This window comes from Corvus hawaiiensis, chromosome 1 (genome assembly GCF_020740725.1).
Source record: "Corvus hawaiiensis isolate bCorHaw1 chromosome 1, bCorHaw1.pri.cur, whole genome shotgun sequence".
Taxonomy (NCBI): domain Eukaryota; kingdom Metazoa; phylum Chordata; class Aves; order Passeriformes; family Corvidae; genus Corvus; species Corvus hawaiiensis.
This window is the reverse complement of record NC_063213.1, coordinates 1,427,529-1,448,452: the sequence shown is the minus strand read 5'-3', so window position 1 is coordinate 1,448,452 and position 20,924 is coordinate 1,427,529. Positions and strand designations below refer to the sequence as shown.

The window sequence follows — 20,924 nt, the reverse complement described above, 5'->3', positions numbered from 1 at the left end:
TAATTCAACCTTGGAGCTGCTGGAATATTCCTTTCCTATGGGAAGGTTTTTCTGCTGGAATTCTGTTTCATCCCCTAAAAGCGCTGGAATGACCGGATCCTCCTGGATCCTCCTGGATCCTCCTGGATCCCTGCGCTTGTTTTCCTGCCTGAAATCCCAGGATTTTTCCCAGGGCAGAATCCCAAAATCCAGAAATCCACTTGAAACGGAAGGCGGGGAAGGTTTCGTGGGATTTCGGGAAGGAATTCCAGGCCGGGAGGGTGGGGAGGGGCTGGGCTGGAATTCCCAGAGCAGCTGGAGCTGCCTCTGGATCCCTGGAATATCCAAGGAATAGCGGGAAGCGTCCCTGCCCATGGAATGGGATGAGCTTTAAGGCCAAACAATTTGGGAATTCCCCGATCCCATGAAATCCAGGTGCCATCCCAAACCTCAGGAACGCAGCCCAAAAAATCCACGCCGGCTTAAAAACCGCTTGGAAAAGCCCAGAATTCCAACCCTCCGCCACTCCCGAGGAATCCCAAACTCACCTCGAATCCTGGTTGGTTTTTTTTTTTTTTTCTGTTTTCACGGAAAAAAAAGGCGAATCCCCTCCCCAATCCAACAGCTGGGATCACTCAGGAAGCAGCTGGCAACAACAAAAAACCTGGCAAAGCCACGCAGGGATTACAAAGGGAATTCCTTTCCCTCTGGATGAGCGGGAAGCGCTCCCGCTGCTCCCGATCCCCCTTGCCCGGGGCTCTGTCACTGACACCGCCTCATTAATTAATTAATTAGCGGCTTCCAGCGGCTGCTCCCGCGCTGCGAGCAGCGACTCTTCGGCCGCGATCCATAAAATCCCGGGATCCGAAGGAGCTGGCACAAACAAATCCCTGGAGGAGGAGAAGATGGCGTGGGATGCAGCCTGGAATTCTGCTCGCTCCCCGGTGGGATTTTCCTGCCTCATCCTGGCCCGCTCCAGACTTTCCCTGGCGCAGCTGATCGAGGTAAGGAAAATCCCTCGGGAAAAGTGGGAGTTCGGGAATGGCGCTTCTCCCTGCGGGATAAACGGCCGGGAATTTAAGGTGGATCCCAGGAGTTCCCGGGGTTTGGGGTTTTTTTGGGAGGTTTTGGTGCTTCCCCAAGGGTCTCCATTGGGAATTTGGGAGTTTTCCAAGGGTTGGAATCGCGGCTTTTCCCAGCACTTGCAACAAGCTGAGGATCACGGGAGGGAAAAAAAGGCCTGGAATGATCCCAAAAATCCTGTTCCCGATGTATATTGCCAAGGGAAACCTTTGGGATGTGTTTTCCTTCTCCTGCCTTCCCTCATTCCCTGGAATCCTGTAAAAACCGGGAATTCGGAGGGAATTCCTCCCCTCTCCGCAATCACCCCTAAGGATGACTCTGCATTCCCACTCCAGCTCCCTATGGAAAAACTGGGAATGACCCGGGATGGAAGAGCAGCTCCTGACCCCCCCACCCCTGATATCAATTCCAGAGGGGAAAATCCTGCCTGGAAAAATCCCAGCTCCCAAAAACTTTCACTTTTCCCCCTCTGGATCCCATTCCCTGTTGGAGCCGCTGCTCCAGGCTGGAATTTCTGGAGCAGAACTTTGCTGGGATTTCTGGGATTGGGATAAAGCCAGGAATTTTCCCAGGATTTCCAGCCTCTCATCCCTCCCTTTCCCTGATTTCCAGGCCCTGTGGAATTCAGCAGCTCATCCCCAAAAAGCGGGAATTCCCAGCTCGCATCCATCCCCACTTCCAGCTCATTCCCAACCCTCTGCTTATCCCATTCCCATAATCCCTGATTTTCCATCCCATCCTACCTGAGCATTCCATAAATCCCCAGGAATCCTTTCCCAGCTCCACCAGGGATAATTCCAGGTTTTCCGAGCTCTCCGACCTCTCCCAAGGGGAGAAGTGAGGCAGAACCTCCCCTGACAGCGCCGAATTCCCACATTATCCATCCCTGAATCCCAGGATGAGCAGGCACAGTCCAGGCAGCTGGAAAATTTTCCATCCGTTTTATTCCGGAGAATTCCCAGGAATCGTCCTGGGAACATCAAAGCCACAAAAACCGGGATAAACCAGGGAGAATTTCGGGATCTGCTTTGTTTATCCCAGGGTTTTTCCTGGAAAAGCAGAGGCTCAGCGAGGAGGGTTTTTTTTTTCCTGGAAATAATTGGATAATGGAGTTATCCTGAATAATTCGATTCCGGCTCAGCCAGGCTGGAGCAAAGGGAGGAGGGGAAAAAACGCCGGAAAGGGAAATAATTCCGGCAGCGAAAAAATTCCCAAAAAAATTCCCCAAAAAACCCCAAAAATAAGGAAAAATAAAGGAATGAAAGGAAGGAAATACCTGGGAGAAAAGAGGGAAAATCCCTTTAAATCTTGGATTTGGTTGAGGAAAAGCTTGGCTCGCTCCCAGGCCTCTGGAAAAATTCCCGGAGCTGGAAGTTATCCCAAAATTTGGGAAGAGCATCAGAGAATTCCGGGATGGGTTGGTCTGGGAGGGAATTTCGGGATCATGGGATGAGCTGTCACTGGCCCAGGTGGATCCAAGCTGGCCTTGGATAATTCCGGGCATGGAGCAGCCACAGCTTCCCCAGGAATTCCATCCCGGGGCCTCAGGAAATCTGGGAATTTTTCGAAGAATCTCTTTCCCTGTGTTTATACGGCTTTAGATGGGGGGAAATCCCGGGATTTTGTCTCCATCCCTCTCCCAATCCTGCCTCCTCACCCAGCCCATTCCATGGATTTTCCCAGAGAAATGGCTTTTCCCGTTTTCCCTAATCTTTGGGATCCAGCTGATCCCCAAATTCCCGGACCTTCCCCAAAAATTCCGCTTCTAAAACGTCCTTTATGGCCCCCAAATCCGTAATTCCCGGATTTATCCTTCTCCTTGGCACCTCTGGAATTCCATCCCGGCATCCCCATGGAAAACCAACCTCAGGAATCCACTAAAAGTCGGGAATTTCCTTTTTTCCCTGGGATTCCAACCTCACGTGAGGATTTGGGGGATTATTGAGGAGGAAATCCCTTTTTTTCCCTTGGAGATGCCAATTTTTCCCAAAATCCCCTTTTCCTGCTGTTTTTCCCCAAATCACCGTTTCCCGCTGGTTTTCCCTCCTTTTTTCCCCAAATCCCCTTTTCCCGCGTTTTTGCTTCCCCTTTTTCCCAAAATCCCCTTTTCCCGCTGTTTTTCCCTCCTTTTTTCCCAAAATCCCCTTTTCCTGCTGTTTTTCCTTCCCCTTTTTCCCAAAATCCCCTTTTCCTGCCTTTTTTCCTTCCCCTTTTTCCCCAAATCCTCTTTTCCCGCTGCTTTCCTCCCTTTTTTCCCCAAAATCCCCTTTTCCTGCAGTGTTCCCTCACTTTTTTCCCATAATCACCTTTTCCCACGTTTTTCCTTCCCCTTTTTCCCAAAATCACCTTTTCCTGCTTTTTTCCCTCCCTTTTTTTCCCAAAATCCCCTTTTCCTGCTGTTTTTCCCCAAAAATCACCTTTTCCTGCTATTTTTCCCTCCCTTTTTTCCCAAAAATCACCTTTCCCTGCTGTTTTTCCTTCCCCTTTTTCCCAAAATCCCCTTTTCCTGCTATTTTTCCCTCCCTTTTTTCCCAAAATCCCCTTTTCCTGCTGATTTTCCTCCTTTTTTCCCAAAATCCCCTTTTCCTGCTGCTTTTCCTGCTGTTTTTCCCTCGTTTTTCCCAAAATCACCTTTTCCTGCTGTTTTTTCTTCCCCTTTTTCCCAAAATCCCCTTTTCCTGCTGTTTTTCCCCAGAAATCACCTTTTCCTGTTATTTTTCCCTCCCTTTTCCCCCAAAAATTCCTTTTCCCGCGTTTTTCCTTCCCCTTTTTCCCAAAATCCCCTTTTCCTGCTGTTTTTCCCTCCTTTTTTTCCCAAAAACTCCTTTTCCCGCGTTTTTCCTTCCCCCTTTTTCCCAAAATCTCCTTTTCCTGCTATTTTTCTCTCCTTTTTCCCCAAAATCCCCTTTTCCTGCTATTTTCCCCTCCCTTTTTCCCAAAATCCCCTTTTCCTGCTTTTTTCCCTCCCTTTTTTCCCAAAATCCCCTTTTCCTGCTGATTTTCCTCCTTTGTTCCCAAAATCCCCTTTTCCTGCTGTTTTTCCTGCTGTTTTTCCCTCGTTTTTCCCAAAATCTCCTTTTCCTGCTATTTTTCCCTCCCCTTTTTCCCAAAATCCCCTTTTCCCGCTGCTTTCCTCCCTTTTTTCCCCAAAATCCCCTTTTCCCGCTGTTTTTCCCTCCCTTTTTCCCAAAATCCCCTTTTCCTGCTATTTTTCCCTCCCTTTTTTCCCAAAATCCCCTTTTCCTGCTGCTTTTCCTGCTGTTTTTCCCTCGTTTTTCCCAAAATCCCCTTTTCCTGCTGTTTTTCCCCAGAAATCACCTTTTCCTGTTATTTTTCCCTCCCTTTTCCCCCAAAAATTCCTTTTCCCGCGTTTTTCCTTCCCCTTTTTCCCAAAATCCCCTTTTCCTGCTGTTTTTCCCTCCTTTTTTTCCCAAAAACTCCTTTTCCCGCGTTTTTCCTTCCCCCTTTTTCCCAAAATCTCCTTTTCCTGCTATTTTTCTCTCCTTTTTCCCCAAAATCCCCTTTTCCTGCTATTTTCCCCTCCCTTTTTCCCAAAATCCCCTTTTCCTGCTTTTTTCCCTCCCTTTTTTCCCAAAATCCCCTTTTCCTGCTGATTTTCCTCCTTTGTTCCCAAAATCCCCTTTTCCTGCTGTTTTTCCTGCTGTTTTTCCCTCGTTTTTCCCAAAATCTCCTTTTCCTGCTATTTTTCCCTCCCCTTTTTCCCAAAATCCCCTTTTCCCGCTGCTTTCCTCCCTTTTTTCCCCAAAATCCCCTTTTCCCGCTGTTTTTTCCCTCCCTTTTTCCCAAAATCCCCTTTTCCTGCTATTTTTCCCTCCCTTTTTTCCCAAAATCCCCTTTTCCTGCTGCTTTTCCTGCTGTTTTTCCCTCGTTTTTCCCAAAATCACCTTTTCCTGCTGTTTTTTCTTCCCCTTTTTCCCAAAATCCCCTTTTCCTGCTGTTTTTCCCCAGAAATCACCTTTTCCTGTTATTTTTCCCTCCCTTTTCCCCCAAAAATTCCTTTTCCCGCGTTTTTCCTTCCCCTTTTTCCCAAAATCCCCTTTTCCTGCTGTTTTTCCCTCCTTTTTTTCCCAAAAACTCCTTTTCCCGCGTTTTTCCTTCCCCCTTTTTCCCAAAATCTCCTTTTCCTGCTATTTTTCTCTCCTTTTTCCCCAAAATCCCCTTTTCCTGCTATTTTCCCCTCCCTTTTTCCCAAAATCCCCTTTTCCTGCTTTTTTCCCTCCCTTTTTTCCCAAAATCCCCTTTTCCTGCTGATTTTCCTCCTTTGTTCCCAAAATCCCCTTTTCCTGCTGTTTTTCCTGCTGTTTTTCCCTCGTTTTTCCCAAAATCTCCTTTTCCTGCTATTTTTCCCTCCCCTTTTTCCCAAAATCCCCTTTTCCTGCTGCTTTCCTCCCTTTTTTCCCAAAATCCCCTTTTCCTGCTATTTTTCCCTCCCCTTTTTCCCAAAATCCCCTTTTCCCGCTGCTTTCCTCCCTTTTTTCCCCAAAATCACCTCTTCCCGCTGTTTTTCCCTCCCTTTTTCCCAGGCCACCACGGCGCCTCCCAAGAAAAAGCCGGATCCGGTGACGTCGGAGACCGTGGTCATCTGGGGGCTCCGCCTCTGGCAGGTGGTCGGGATCTTCGCCCTCTTCGTCCTGTCCATCAGTGAGTCCCAGAATTCCCATTCCTCCCCTGGAATTTGCCCCTGGAAAAGTCCCCAGGGCGCTTTTTGGGATCCCGGGAATGAGGGATCCTTGAGGGAAGCACCATGGATTCATCTTGGGATCAGCCGGGGCCATCCCAGAGGAGACATTCCCGCCCCGATCCGTGTGGGAGCCTGGCAGGGAATCCTGGAATGCTTCGGGTGGGAATGGGCATCCAAGACCGTTTCATTCCCATGGGAAGCGCCGTCTCCCAGTAGAAGGAATTTTTTGGGGATTCTACCACTGGAATGTTTGGGATTCCGAGGTTTTCCGTGTTGTTTTAGCAGGGATTTTCAATCCCGGGGGTTTTTTGGGATGGGATCGGGATCTCTCTGGATATGGTCGTTCCCAACTGGAATATTTGGGATTCCGAGGTTTTCCACGTGGTTTTAGCAGGAATTTTCAATCCCGGGGGTTTTTTGGGATGGGATCGGGATCTCTCTGGATACGGTCGTTCCCAACTGGAATATTTTGGATTCCGAGGTTTTCCACATGGTTTTAGCAGGAATTTTCAATCCCAGGGTGGTTTTGGCTCCAGGCACTGGGATGGGATCGGGATCTCTCCGGATATGGTCATTCCCAACTGGAATATTTTGGATTCCAAGGTTTTCCATGTGGTTTTAGCAGGGATTTTCAATCCTGGGGGTTTTTTGGGATGGGATCGGGATCTCTCTGGATATGGTCATTCCCAACTGGAATATTTTGGATTCCAAGGTTTTCCACGTGGTTTTAGCAGGGATTTTCAATCCCAGGGTGTTTTTGGCTGCAGGCACTGGGATGGGATCGGGATCTCTCCGGATACGGCCGTTCCCAACTGGAATATTTTGGATTCCAAGGTTTTCCATGTGGTTTTAGCAGGGATTTTCAATCCTGGGGGTTTTTTGGGATGGGATCGGGATCTCTCCGGATACAGCCATTCCCAACTGAAATTCCATCCGGCTTCATCCCTGTGCAATTCCCTCCCTGGGAAGAGCTCTCCACATTCCCTGTGCCCTGAAATTCCCAAATTTCCCTCAGGACACCCCTTGGAATGGGTTGGAATGGGCATCCAAGACCGTTTCATTCCCATGGGAAGCGCCGTCTCCCAGTAGAAGGAATTTTTTGGGGATTCTACCACTGGAATGTTTGGGATTCCGAGGTTTTCCACGTGGTTTTAGCAGGGATTTTCAATCCCGGGGGGTTTTTGGGATGGGATTGGGATCTCTCTGGATACGGCCGTTCCCAACTGGAATATTTTGGATTCCAAGGTTTTCCACGTGGTTTTAGCAGGGATTTTCAATCCCAGGGAATTTTTTGGGATGGGATCGGGATCTCTCCGGATACGGCCGTTCCCAACTGGAATATTTGGGATTCCGAGGTTTTCCACATGGTTTTAGCAGGAATTTTAAATCCCGGAGGTTTTTTGGGATGGGATCGGGATCTCTCCGGATATGGTCATTCCCAACTGGAATATTTTGGATTCCAAGGTTTTCCGCGTGGTTTTAGCAGGAATTTTCAATCCCGGGGTGTTTTTGGCTCCAGGCACTGGGATGGGATCAGGATCTCTCCGGATACAGCCATTCCCAACTGAAATTCCATCCGGCTTCATCCCTGTGCAATTCCCTCCCTGGGAAGAGCTCTCCACATTCCCTGTGCCCTGAAATTCCCAAATTTCCCTCAGGACACCACTTGGAATGGGTTGGAATGGGCATCCAAGACCAGGATATCTGGAAGGAATCCAGGATGCTCCGGGATCACTCCCAAGGAAGGAATTCCCTTGGAAAGGGATTTCAGCTGGGAAATTCCTTCCTTGAGAGTGATCTTGGAGCATCCTGGATTCCTTCCAGATATCCTGGAATTAGGGAATTCCCATGGAATGGAATTCCCGGCTGTGTGTGGTAATTCCTGAGGGAAGTCCCAGCTCCGGACTGGAAATTCCCACCTGGAATCCTTTTCCAAGGAAATTCTTTCCTGGGAGTGATCCCGGAGCATCCTGGATTCCTTCCAGATATCCTGGAATTAGAGGAGAATTCCTGAGGGAAGTCCCAGCTGAGTGTGGTAATTCCTGGGCTCCAGACTGGAGATTCCCACCTGGGAATTCCTTCCTTGGGAGTGATCCCAGATCGTCCTGGATTCCTTCCAGATATCCTGGAATGAGGGAATTCCCGTGGGATGGAATTCCCGGCTGTGTGTGGTAATTCCTGAGGGAAGTCCCAGCTCCAAACTGGAAATTCCCACCTGGAATCCCTTTCCAAGGAAATTCTTTCCTGGGAGTGATCCCGGAGCATCCTGGATTCCTTCCAGATATCCTGGAATTAGGGAATTCCCATGGAATGGAATTCCCGGCTGTGTGTGGTAATTCCTGAGGGAAGTCCCAGCTCCGGACTGGAAATTCCCACCTGGAATCCCTTTCCAAGGAAATTCTTTCCTGGGAGTGATCCCGGAGCATCCTGGATTCCTTCCAGATATCCTGGAATTAGAGGAGAATTCCTGAGGGAAGTCCCAGCTGAGTGTGGTAATTCCTGGGCTCCAGACTGGAGATTCCCACCTGGGAATTCCTTCCTTGGGAGTGATCCTGGAGCGTCCTGGGTTCCTTCCAGATATCCTGGAATGAGGGAATTCCCTCGGGATGGAATTCCCGGCTGTGTGTGGTAATTCCTGAGGGAAGTCCCAGCTCCAGACTGGAAATTCCCACCTGGAATCCCTTTCCAAGGAAATTCTTTCCTTGGGAGTGATCCCAGATCATCCTGGATTCCTTAGAGGAGAATTCCTGAGGGAAGTCCCAGCTCCAAACTGGAAAGTCCCACCTGGAATCCCTTTCCAAGGAAATTCTTTCCTTGGGAGTGATCCCAGATCGCCCTGGATTCCTTCCAGATATCCTGGAATGAGGGAATTCCCGTGGGATGGAATTCCCGGCTGTGTGTGGTAATTCCTGAGGGAAGTCCCAGCTCCAGACTGGAAATTCCCACCTGGAATCCCTTTCCAAGGGAATTCTTTCCTTGGGAGTGATCCTGGAGCGTCCTGGGTTCCTTCCAGATATCCTGGAATTAGGGAATTCCCGTGGGATGGAATTCCCGGCTGTGTGTGGTAATTCCTGAGGGAAGTCCCAGCTCCAAACTGGAAATTCCCACCTGGAATCCCTTTCCAAGGGAATTCTTTCCTTGGGAGTGATCCCAGATCGCCCTGGATTCCTTCCAGATATCCTGGAATGAGGGAATTCCCTCGGGATGGAATTCCCGGCTGTGTGTGGTAATTCCTGAGGGAAGTCCCAGCTCCAAACTGGAAATTCCCACCTGGAATCCCTTTCCAAGGGAATTCTTTCCTTGGGAGTGATCCCAGATCATCCTGGATTCCTTCCAGATATCCTGGAATGAGGGAATTCCCTCGGGATGGAATTCCCGGCTGTGTGTGGTAATTCCTGAGGGAAGTCCCAGCTCCAAACTGGAAAGTCCCACCTGGAATCCCTTTCCAAGGGAATTCTTTCCTTGGGAGTGATCCCAGATCATCCTGGATTCCTTAGAGGAGAATTCCTGAGGGAAGTCCCAGCTCCAGACTGGAAATTCCCACCTGGAATCCCTTTCCAAGGAAATTCTTTCCTGGGAGTGATCCCGGAGCATCCTGGATTCCTTCCAGATATCCTGGAATTAGAGGAGAATTCCTGAGGGAAGTCCCAGCTGAGTGTGGTAATTCCTGGGCTCCAGACTGGAGATTCCCACCTGGGAATTCCTTCCTTGGGAGTGATCCTGGAGCGTCCTGGATTCCTTCCAGATATCCTGGAATGAGGGAATTCCCGTGGGATGGAATTCCCGGCTGTGTGTGGTAATTATTGAGGGAAGTCCCAGCTCCAAACTGGAGATTCCCCACCTGGAATCCCTTTCCAAGGAAATTCTTTCCTTGGGAGTGATCCCAGATCATCCTGGATTCCTTCCAGATATCCTGGAATTAGAGGAGAATTCCTGAGGGAAGTCCCAGCTGAGTGTGGTAATTCCTGGGCTCCAGACTGGAGATTCCCACCTGGGAATTCCTTCCTTGGGAGTGATCCCAGATCGTCCTGGATTCCTTCCAGATATCCTGGAATGAGGGAATTCCCGTGGGATGGAATTCCCGGCTGTGTGTGGTAATTCCTGAGGGAAGTCCCAGCTCCAAACTGGAAAGTCCCACCTGGAATCCCTTTCCAAGGGAATTCCTTCCTTGGGAGTGATCCCAGATCGTCCTGGATTCCTTCCAGATATCCTGGAATGAGGGAATTCCCTCGGGATGGAATTCCCGGCTGTGTGTGGTAATTCCTGAGGGAAGTCCCAGCTCCAGACTGGAAATTCCCACCTGGAATCCCTTTCCAAGGAAATTCTTTCCTTGGGAGTGATCCCAGATCATCCTGGATTCCTTCCAGATATCCTGGAATGAGGGAATTCCCGTGGGATGGAATTCCCGGCTGTGTGTGGTAATTCCTGAGGGAAGTCCCAGCTCCAAACTGGAAAGTCCCACCTGGAATCCCTTTCCAAGGAAATTCTTTCCTGGGGGTGATCCCAGATCGCCCTGGATTCCTTCCAGATATCCTGGAATGAGGGAATTCCCTCGGGATGGAATTCCCGGCTGTGTGTGGTAATTCCTGAGGGAAGTCCGAGCTCCAAACTGGAGATTCCCCACCTGGAATCCCTTTCCAAGGAAATTCTTTCCTGGGGGTGATCCCAGATCATCCTGGGTTCCTTCCAGATATCCTGGAATGAGGGAATTCCCTCGGGATGGAATTCCCAGCTGTGTGTGGTAATTCCTGAGGGAAGTCCCAGCTCCAAACTGGAAAGTCCCACCTGGAATCCCTTTCCAAGGGAATTCTTTCCTTGGGAGTGATCCTGGAGCGTCCTGGGTTCCTTCCAGATATCCTGGAATGAGGGAATTCCCGTGGGATGGAATTCCCGGCTGTGTGTGGTAATTCCTGAGGGAAGTCCCAGCTCCAGACTGGAAATTCCCAGCGGGAATCCAGAGTGGGAACGGCACAAACTCCGCCCCTGTGGCTGCTCCTGCTGGAGATGGGATTTGGGAGGAATAAAATCCATAGGAAAGGAGGGAATTCAAAACTGGAATGGGATCGACAAGGAGGAAATTTAAAAAGACAGAAAGAAAGGTAAAAATAGGAAATTAAAAACGTAAAAATGTAAAACTGTAAAAATATAAAAATAAAAATGTAAAAATAATTCGAAAATATAAAAATATAAAAATAATTCGAAAATATAAAAATATAAAAATATAAATGTATAAAAATATAAAAATAAAAGTAATTCAAAAATACAAAAATATAAATGTGTAAAAATATAAATATTAAAATATAAAAATATAAATGTATAAAAATGTAAAAACATAAATATAAAAAGTATAAAACATAAAACCATAAAATTATTAAATTATTACATTATTAAATTATTAAATTATTAAATTATTACGTTATTAAAATATTAAAATGTTAAAATATTAAAATATTAAAATATTAAAATATTAGAATATTAAAATATTAAAACATGAAAATGGGATTAAATATAAAAATAGGAAATTAGAAAATAGCAATCAATATGAAATTAGGGAATGAGAAAATAGGAATAAATATAAAAATAGAAAAATACAAAGTTAAAAATATTTTAAAAATCAAATTTAAAAAATGTAAAAATATAACATTAAAAATAAAAATTAAAATATAAAAAGTATAAAATTAAAGCTATGAAAGCATAAAAATATAAAATTTAAAAAATAGAATGGAATATAAAAATATAAAATTAAAAAATAAAGTTGAATATGAGAGTAGGAAATCTAAAAATGAAAATAAATAGAAAAATGGAAAAATAGAAAATTAAAAGAGAGAATTAAAGGTAGAAATATAAAATTAACAATAGAATTGGATCTGAAAGTAGGAAATGAAAAAAATTGAAATTAATATGGAAACAGAAAATTAAAAATCGAATTAAATATAAAACAGGAAATTAAAAGGTCGAGGTAAATATAAAAAAATTTGGAATTGGAACAAAATAGAAAATAAAAAATAGAAAACAGAAAATAGAAGGAAATGGAAAATTTAAACCAAGAATTGAATATAAAAAGTCAAATTTAAAAATAGAATTCAATAGAGAAATGTCAAATAGAAATAAATATAAAAATAAAAAATTTAGAAGTAGAATGAAATGTAAAAATAGGAAATTAAAAATGGCAATGAAGATAAAATTAGGAAATTAAAAATTAAAATGAAATGAATAAGAAATATAAAAGTAGGAATAAAAATTAAAGGAGAAAATTCAAACTAGAAATAGATGTAAAAATAGGAAATTAAAAATTAAGTTAAATGTAAACACAGGAAATTCAAAATCGAATGAAATATAAAATAGGAAATGCAAAGGTCGAGGGAAATAATAAAAAAATAAAATTTAAAATCGGAACAAAATAGAAAAACAGAAAATTGGAAATGGAAATATATAAAAAAACTAGAAAATTAAAATCTGGAATGCAATGAAAAGAGGAAATGAAGAACAGAACTAAAAATAAAAATGTCAAATTTAAAAAGAGAATGAAATATAAAAATATCAAATTGGAAAGAGAAATGACGAGAAAAAGAGGAAATTTAAAAATAGAATTGAGTGTAAGAAAAAGGAAATTTAAAATTCGGCCAAAAGATAAGAATAGGAAATTAAAAATGGAATGAAATAGAAAAAGAGAAAATTAAAAATGGAATGAAATAGAAAAATAGAAAATTAAAAATTGAAATAGAAAAAGAGAAAATTAAAAATGGAATGAAATAGAAAAATAGAAAATGAAAAATAGAATGAAATACAAAAATAGAAAATTAAAAATTGAAATAGAAAAATAGAAAATTAAAAATGGAATGAAATATAAAAATAGGAAATTGAAAAATAGAATGAAATAGAAAATAGAAAATTAAAAAATAAAGCTAGAAATATCACATTGATTAATTAATTAGAATCAAGTATAAAAATAGGAAATTAAAACGAGAACTAAATATTAAAACATGACCTTTAAAACCAGAACGAAGTGTAAAAACTGAAATTAAAAATAGAACGAAAGAAGAAATTAAAAACCGGAACCAAAGGTGAAAATGGGAAATTAAAAAAAGGAATAAATATCAAAATAGGAAATTAAAAAAATGAATAAATATCAAAATAGGAAATTAAAACCCGAACAAATCATAAAAATAGAAAATAAAAGTAGAAATAAATCGCCAAATAAAACAATTAAAAGCGGAATTAAATATTCGAAAATAGAAATCAACATAAAACCAAACCGAAAACGGAATATAAAAATGAAATTAAATACCTCGATTATGCGTGAAAAATAATTGGTTGGTTAATTAGAAGGAATATTACCGTGTTGATTAATTAATTACATCACGATTCACCAATATTAATTGCTATTATTAGAAAGGATTCTAACGAATTAATTCTGTTTCTAGTCAAATTTACATAATGATGTATTTCTGTTATACAGCTTATTTCTGGAAGGACATCATTAATGCTAACGATAATTAGAAGGCTGTCAAATATTAATTAATAATTAATAATATTGGTATTGATATTAATATTAATGGTGTTGATATTGGTATTAATATTGGTATTGATATTGGTATTTATATTGATATTAATATTGATGTTGATATTGATATTTATATTAATATTGGTATTGATATTAATATTGATACTGATATTGATATTAATATTGGTATTGATATTTATAGTACTATTGATATTGATATCGATATTGATATTTATATTAATATTGGTATTGATATTGATATTGATATTGACATCGATATTTATATTTATATTAATATTGATATTGATATTAATATTGATACTGATACTGATATTCATATTGGTATTGATATTGATATTGACATCGATATTTATATATTAATATTGGTATTAATATTGATACTGATACTGATATTCATATTGGTATTGATATTATTTATAGTAATATTGGTATTGATATTAATATTGGTATTGATATTGATATTAATATTGATACTGATATTGATATTAATATTGGTATTGATATTGATATTGACATTGATATTGCTATTGATATTAATATTGGTATTGATATTGATATTAATATTGATACTGATATTGATATTAATATTGGTATTGATATTGATATTGATATTAATATTGGTATTGATATTTATATTAATACTGGTATTGATATTGATATTGACATTGATATTGATATTTATATTAATATTGATACTGATATTGATATTAATATTGGTATTGATATTTATATTAATATTGGTATTGATATTGATATTTATATTAATATTGGTATTGATATTGACATTGATATTGATCTTTATATTAATATTGGTATTGATATTAATATTGGTATTGATATTTATAGTAATATTGGTATTGATATTGATAATGATATTGATATTGATATTCATCTTGATATTGATATTGATATTAATATTGGTATTGATATTGATATTTATATTAATGGTATTGATATTGATATTAATATTAGTTAATGTTGATATTAGTATTCATCTCGATATTAGTATTAACATTAATTAATGTTAATTAAACAGGTTTCATTATCACCCACATTAATTCTATTCCTATTATTCGACGTAAGGAAATAAAAACAAATTAAATGGATCCAGGGATCCGATCCGAGCGTCCTTCCCATCCCTGCTCCCAGCCCATCCCACGAGATGGCACCATCCCCTAAAAAAGGGCGGAAAATCCCTCCCCATCCCAAATTCTCTTCCCTCTCCTTATTTCCCGGGAAAAACAATGTCAATCCCTCCAGGAGGGGATTTTTGGGAATGTTTCAACCAGGGAAATTTTGTTCCCGTCGTTGTCAGCCGGAAGGTTTCGCAGCACCTGGAGGCAAATTCCTTGGAAAAGAATTCCTTGTCCAATCCGTACGTGTCTTTTTCCTTAATTCCCGCTCTGGGATTGGATTCTTGGATTGTCCAGCCCGGCCTTGGACAATTCCAGGGATCCAGGGGAGCCACAGCTGCTCTGGGAATTCCAGCCCAGCTGCCAGGGAAATCCCACTCCCATTCCCAGCAAGTGCCCTGGAATTCCCCATTTCCCACTCCCATTCCCAGTTAAATCCGTGTTTGCATTCCCAGTAACTCACCCAGATTCCCTCATTTCCCATTCCCAGTATCTCCCCCAGAATTCCATGTTTCCCACTCCCATTCCCAGTGATCACCCAGATTCCCACGTTTCCCATTCCCAGTTACTTCCTTGTTTCCCACTCCCAATCCCAGTGATCACCCAGATTCCCACGTTTCCCATTCCCAGTTACATCCTTGTTTCCCGCTCCCATTCCCAGTGATCACCCACATTCCCACGTTTCCCATTCCCAGTTACACCCTTGTTTCCCGCTCCCATTCCCAGTGATCACCCAGATTCCCACGTTTCCCATTCCCAGTTACATCCTTGTTTCCCGCTCCCATTCCCAGTGATCACCCAGATTCCCACGTTTCCCATTCCCAGTTACATCCTTGTTTCCCTCTCCCATTCCCAGTGATCACCCAGATTCCCACGTTTCCCATTCCCAGTTACTTCCTTGTTTCCCGCTCCCATTCCCAGTGATCACCCACATTCCCACGTTTCCCATTCCCAGTTACACCCTTGTTTCCCACTCCCAATCCCAGTGATCACCCAGATTCCCACGTTTCCCATTCCCAGTTACTTCCTTGTTTCCCTCTCCCATTCCCAGTGATCACCCACATTCCCACGTTTCTCATTCCCAGTTACTTCCTTGTTTCCTGCTCCCATTCCCAGTGATCACCCACATTCCCACGTTTCCCATTCCCAGTTACTTCCTTGTTTCCCACTCCCATTCCCAGTGATCACCCAGATTCCCACGTTTCCCATTCCCAGTTACATCCTTGTTTCCTGCTCCCATTCCCAGTGATCACCCAGATTCCCACGTTTCCCATTCCCAGTTACTTCCTTGTTTCCCTCTCCCATTCCCAGTGATCACCCAGATTCCCACGTTTCCCATTCCCAGTTACATCCTTGTTTCCCACTCCCATTCCCAGTGATCACCCACATTCCCACGTTTCCCATTCCCAGTTACATCCTTGTTTCCCACTCCCATTCCCAGTGATCACCCACATTCCCACGTTTCCCATTCCCAGTTACTTCCTTGTTTCCCACTCCCAATCCCAGTGATCACCCACATTCCCACGTTTCCCATTCCCAGTTACTTCCTTGTTTCCCGCTCCCATTCCCAGTGATCACCCACATTCCCACGTTTCCCATTCCCAGTTACTTCCTTGTTTCCCACTCCCATTCCCAGTGATCACCCAGATTCCCACGTTTCCCATTCCCAGTTACATCCTTGTTTCCCTCTCCCATTCCCAGTGATCACCCAGATTCCCACGTTTCCCATTCCCAGTTACTTCCTTGTTTCCCTCTCCCATTCCCAGTGATCACCCAGATTCCCACGTTTCCCATTCCCAGTTACTTCCTTGTTTCCCTCTCCCATTCCCAGTGATCACCCAGATTCCCACGTTTCCCATTCCCAGTTACATCCTTGTTTCCCACTCCCATTCCCAGTGATCACCCAGATTCCCACGTTTCCCATTCCCAGTTACATCCTTGTTTCCTGCTCCCATTCCCAGTGATCACCCAGATTCCCACGTTTCCCATTCCCAGTTACATCCTTGTTTCCTGCTCCCATTCCCAGTGATCACCCAGATTCCCTCATTTCCCATTCCCTTTCCCGGTTATCACCCAGAATTCCTTATTTCCCACTCTCATTCCCAATGACCAACCCAAATCCTTGTTTCCCGCTCCCATTCCCAGTTACCACCCAGATTCCCTCATTCCCCATTCCCAGTATCTCCCCCAGAATTCCTTGTTTCCCATTCCCAGTTACCACCCAGATTCCCATATTCCCCACTCCCATTCCCAGTTACCACCCAGATTCCCACGTTTCCCATTCCCATTCCCAGTTATCACACACATTCCCTCATTTCCCATTCCCATTCCCAGTAACCACCCAGAATTCCATGTTTCCCATTCCCAGTTATCACACACATTCCCTCATTTCCCACTCCCATTCCCAGTATCTCCCCCAGAATTCCATGTTTCCCATTCCCAGTTATCACTCAGATTCCCTCATTTCCCACTCCCCTTCCCATTCCCAGTTACATCCTTGTTTCCCACTCCCATTCCCAGTTATCACCCAGATTCCCATATTCCCCATTCCCAGTATCCCCCCCAGAATTCCATGTTTCCCATTCCCAGTTACCACCCAGATTCCCTCATTTCCCATTCCCATTCCCAGTTATATCCTTGTTTCCCATTCCCATTCCCAGTTATCACCCAGATTCCCTCATTCCCCATTCCCAGTATCCACCCCAGAATTCCATGTTTCCCATTCCCAGTTACCACCCAGATTCCCTCATTCCCCATTCCCAGTATCCCCCCCAGAATTCCATGTTTCCCATTCCCAGTTATCACCCACATTCCCTCATACCCCATTCCCAGTATCTCCCCCAGAATTCCGTTTTTCCCATTCCCAGTTACCACCCAGATTCCCAGATTCCCCATTCCCATTCCCAGTTACCACCCAGATTCCCACGTTTCCCATTCCCAGTTACCACCCAGATTCCCTCATTTCCCACTCCCATTCCCAGTTATCACCCAGATTCCCATATTCCCCATTCCCAGTATCTCCCCCAGAATTCCATGTTTCCCATTCCCAGTTATCACCCACATTCCCTCATTTCCCATTCCCAGTATCCACCCCAGAATTCCATGTTTCCCATTCCCAGTTACCACCCAGATTCCCTCATTTCCCACTCCCATTCCCAGCTATCACCTACATTCCCGTATTTCCATTCCCATTCCCAGTATCTCCCCCAGAATTCCATGTTTCCCATTCCCAGTTACCACCCAGATTCCCAGATTCCCCATTCCCATTCCCAGTTACCACCCAGATTCCCACGTTTCCCACTCCCCTTCCCATTCCCAGTTACATCCATGTTTCCCGCTCCCATTCCCAGTTATCACCCAGATTCCCATATTCCCCATTCCCATTCCCAGTAACTCCCCCAGAATTCCATGTTTCCCATTCCCAGTTATCACACACATTCCCTTATTTCCCACTCCCCTTCCCATTCCCAGTTATATCCTTGTTTCCCACTCCCATTCCCAGTTACCACCCAGATTCCCTCATTCCCCATTCCCAGTATCCACCCCAGAATTCCATGTTTCCCATTCCCAGTTACCACCCAGATTCCCATGTTTCCCACTCCCATTCCCAGTTATCACCCAGATTCCCATATTCCCCATTCCCAGTATCTCCCCCAGAATTCCCTGTTTCCCATTCCCAGTTACCACCCAGATTCCCTCATTCCCCATTCCCAGTATCCCCCCCAGAATTCCATGTTTCCCATTCCCAGTTACCACCCAGATTCCCAGATTCCCCATTCCCATTCCCAGTTATCACCCAGATTCCCACGTTTCCCACTCCCCTTCCCATTCCCAGTTACATCCATGTTTCCCGCTCCCATTCCCAGTTATCACCCAGATTCCCATATTCCCCATTCCCAGTATCCACCCCAGAATTCCGTGTTTCCCATTCCCAGTTATCACCCAGATTCCCTCATTCCCCATTCCCAGTATCCCCCCCAGAATTCCATGTTTCCCATTCCCATTCCCAGTTACCACCCAGATTCCCTCATTTCCCATTCCCAGTATCTCCCCCAGAATTCCTTGTTTCCCATTCCCAGTTATCACCCACATTCCCTCATTTCCCACTCCCATTCCCAGTTATCACCCAGATTCCCATATTCCCCATTCCCAGTATCCCCCCCAGAATTCCGTGTTTCCCATTCCCAGTTATCACCCAGATTCCCGTGTTTCCCATTCCCATTCCCAGTATCTCCCCCAGAATTCCATGTTTCCCATTCCCAGTTACCACCCAGATTCCCTCATTTCCCATTCCCAGTATCTCCCCCAGAATTCCTTGTTTCCCATTCCCAGTTATCACCCACATTCCCTCATTTCCCATTCCCATTCCCAGTTATCACCCAGATTCCCTCATTCCCCATTCCCAGTATCCCCCCCAGAATTCCATGTTTCCCATTCCCAGTTATCACCCACATTCCCTCATTTCCCACTCCCATTCCCAGTTATCACCCAGATTCCCATATTCCCCATTCCCAGTATCCCCCCCAGAATTCCGTGTTTCCCATTCCCAGTTATCACCCAGATTCCCGTGTTTCCCATTCCCATTCCCAGTATCCCCCCCAGAATTCCATGTTTCCCATTCCCAGTTACCACCCAGATTCCCTCATTCCCCATTCCCAGTATCCCCCCCAGAATTCCATGTTTCCCATTCCCAGTTATCACCCTCTGCTGCATCTTCAAGTGCCGCATTCCGCGCACCCGGAAGGAGATCGAGGCTCGCTACGCCCAGCGCCAGGCGGCCAAGAACTACGCCGACAAACTGGACACGGTGCCGCCCCTCAACGAGCTCACCGACATTCCTGGAGGTAATTCCCACTTTTTTTTTTTGGGAATGTGCCAGCGCAAAGTTCCTCCCGTGGTGCCACGGCCGAGATCAGCCCTCCCAGTGAGGAATGCGGGCAGCACACGAGGATATTGGGATAAGATCCTTCGGATAAGAGGGAAATTTTCTGTTGGTTTGAGTCGGAGTCGTTCCTTCGTTCCCAAATTCAGGTTGGAAAAGCCCCTCAAATTCATCAAATCCTATTTCCGGCCAAATCCCACTAAAAAATGCTGGGAAATTCCACATCTCCTGGGGTTTGAAGCCTTCCGGGGAGGGCGATTCCAGCACTTCCCTGGGATCCCTGGATTCCCGATCCTTAACCACTCTTCCAATTCGGAATCCTTTTTTTCCCTGACATCCAATCTGAACCTTTCCTGGGAAAACTTGAGGCCATATCCCATATTCCCATCCATTTCCGACCTTCAGCCTCCTGTCAGGGAGTTGGAGAGAGAAAATTCCGTATTTCGAATTCCCAGAGGGAATTAAGATTCATTTAAGGGCCAGCCCTTGGGTTGGGGGATAGCAAGGATGCAAAGAGGAGTGGTTGGAATTCCACATTCCCGCTTTTTCCCGCTGGGATGGCCAGGAGGGTTTCTATCCGGCTCTCCGCTGCTCTCACTCTCCTTTCCTGATTCCGTAGGCTCTCCCGAAAATCTCCTCACTCTCTCTGGCCATGTCCAGTCCAGAGCTCTCCACTCCCTGCCTGTCCTGAAGGAAGAGGATGAGATGGTTCTCCAAGGAAATTAGGGATTGATTCCCGGCTGCCTGTGGCTTCTCTTTCCCAAGGGGATCCATCGACCCTTGGATTTTCTGCTTCTCCATCCCTGGATTTTTCTCCTGTTTCCTCAACACCTTTTTATGGCTTTTTTTTCCCCCCTCTTTCCTGTGTCTCTCCAAGCTGTAATTCCATAAAAACGGTGTTTCCTTAATTCGGGATGTGCTGCTTCAATCCATGGGGGAAGAGGCAGATCCCAACGTTGTAGGAATTTAGGAATTCCTTGGAGAAATGTAGTCCTACACCAGCCAAAGGCAGAATTAGGAACTGAACAACGGGAATTAGCACAAATCCCGGGATTTCGGGGGTGTCCTGATACCTGGCCCTAAACTGGGGATTCCCAGGCCTCCCTCTGGAGCTGAACCCAAATTCCAGGAATGAATCCTTGTCCTTCCACTTCATCCTAATCCTTACATCCTTCACATCCAACTACTTTAAATTCCAAGGTCATCCAAAGGTTTGGAGAATCCAATCCCACCTCTCGGAGCAATCCCACGTGGAAAACGCCCACATTCCGGCAGGAAATCCAAGGATTCTTTGATGTGCTTCCCAAAAACCCCCAAATTCTGACTCCTAAGGATCAGTCGATCCCAGAGGATTTGAAGGATCACAGCTGTGGATAACAGAATTCCCAATCCATTCATTTGCTGTTGGATCCTCATCCCTCTGGAAAACCAAGAAATTAAGGATAAGAATATCCCGAAAAGACAGAAAGGGAATTCGGTTTCACCCCGGAATAAATTTGGATCTCCTGGAAAAATCCTTTCCATCCCACACATATCCATGGGCTCCATCCAAAGGTGGGATATTGGTGCGGATTTAATCATCCCACTGGAAATCAGGGATGAATTTCCACAATTTATCCC

At 44.5% G+C, this 20,924-nt stretch overlaps 1 protein-coding gene across 1 annotated transcript; it reads left to right on the top strand.

Annotated features, from left to right (window-relative positions):
* The first annotated feature begins 285 nt into the window (after positions 1 to 285).
* TMIE (transmembrane inner ear) lies at positions 286 to 20,212 on the top strand. The gene is made up of 4 exons (XM_048306103.1): positions 286 to 983; positions 5,607 to 5,724; positions 19,117 to 19,266; positions 19,924 to 20,212. The coding sequence occupies exons 1-4, from the start codon at positions 885 to 887 to the stop codon at positions 20,028 to 20,030; spliced, it is 474 nt and encodes a 157-aa protein (XP_048162060.1). The 5' UTR covers positions 286 to 884; the 3' UTR covers positions 20,031 to 20,212.
* Positions 20,213 to 20,924: the final 712 nt, after the last annotated feature.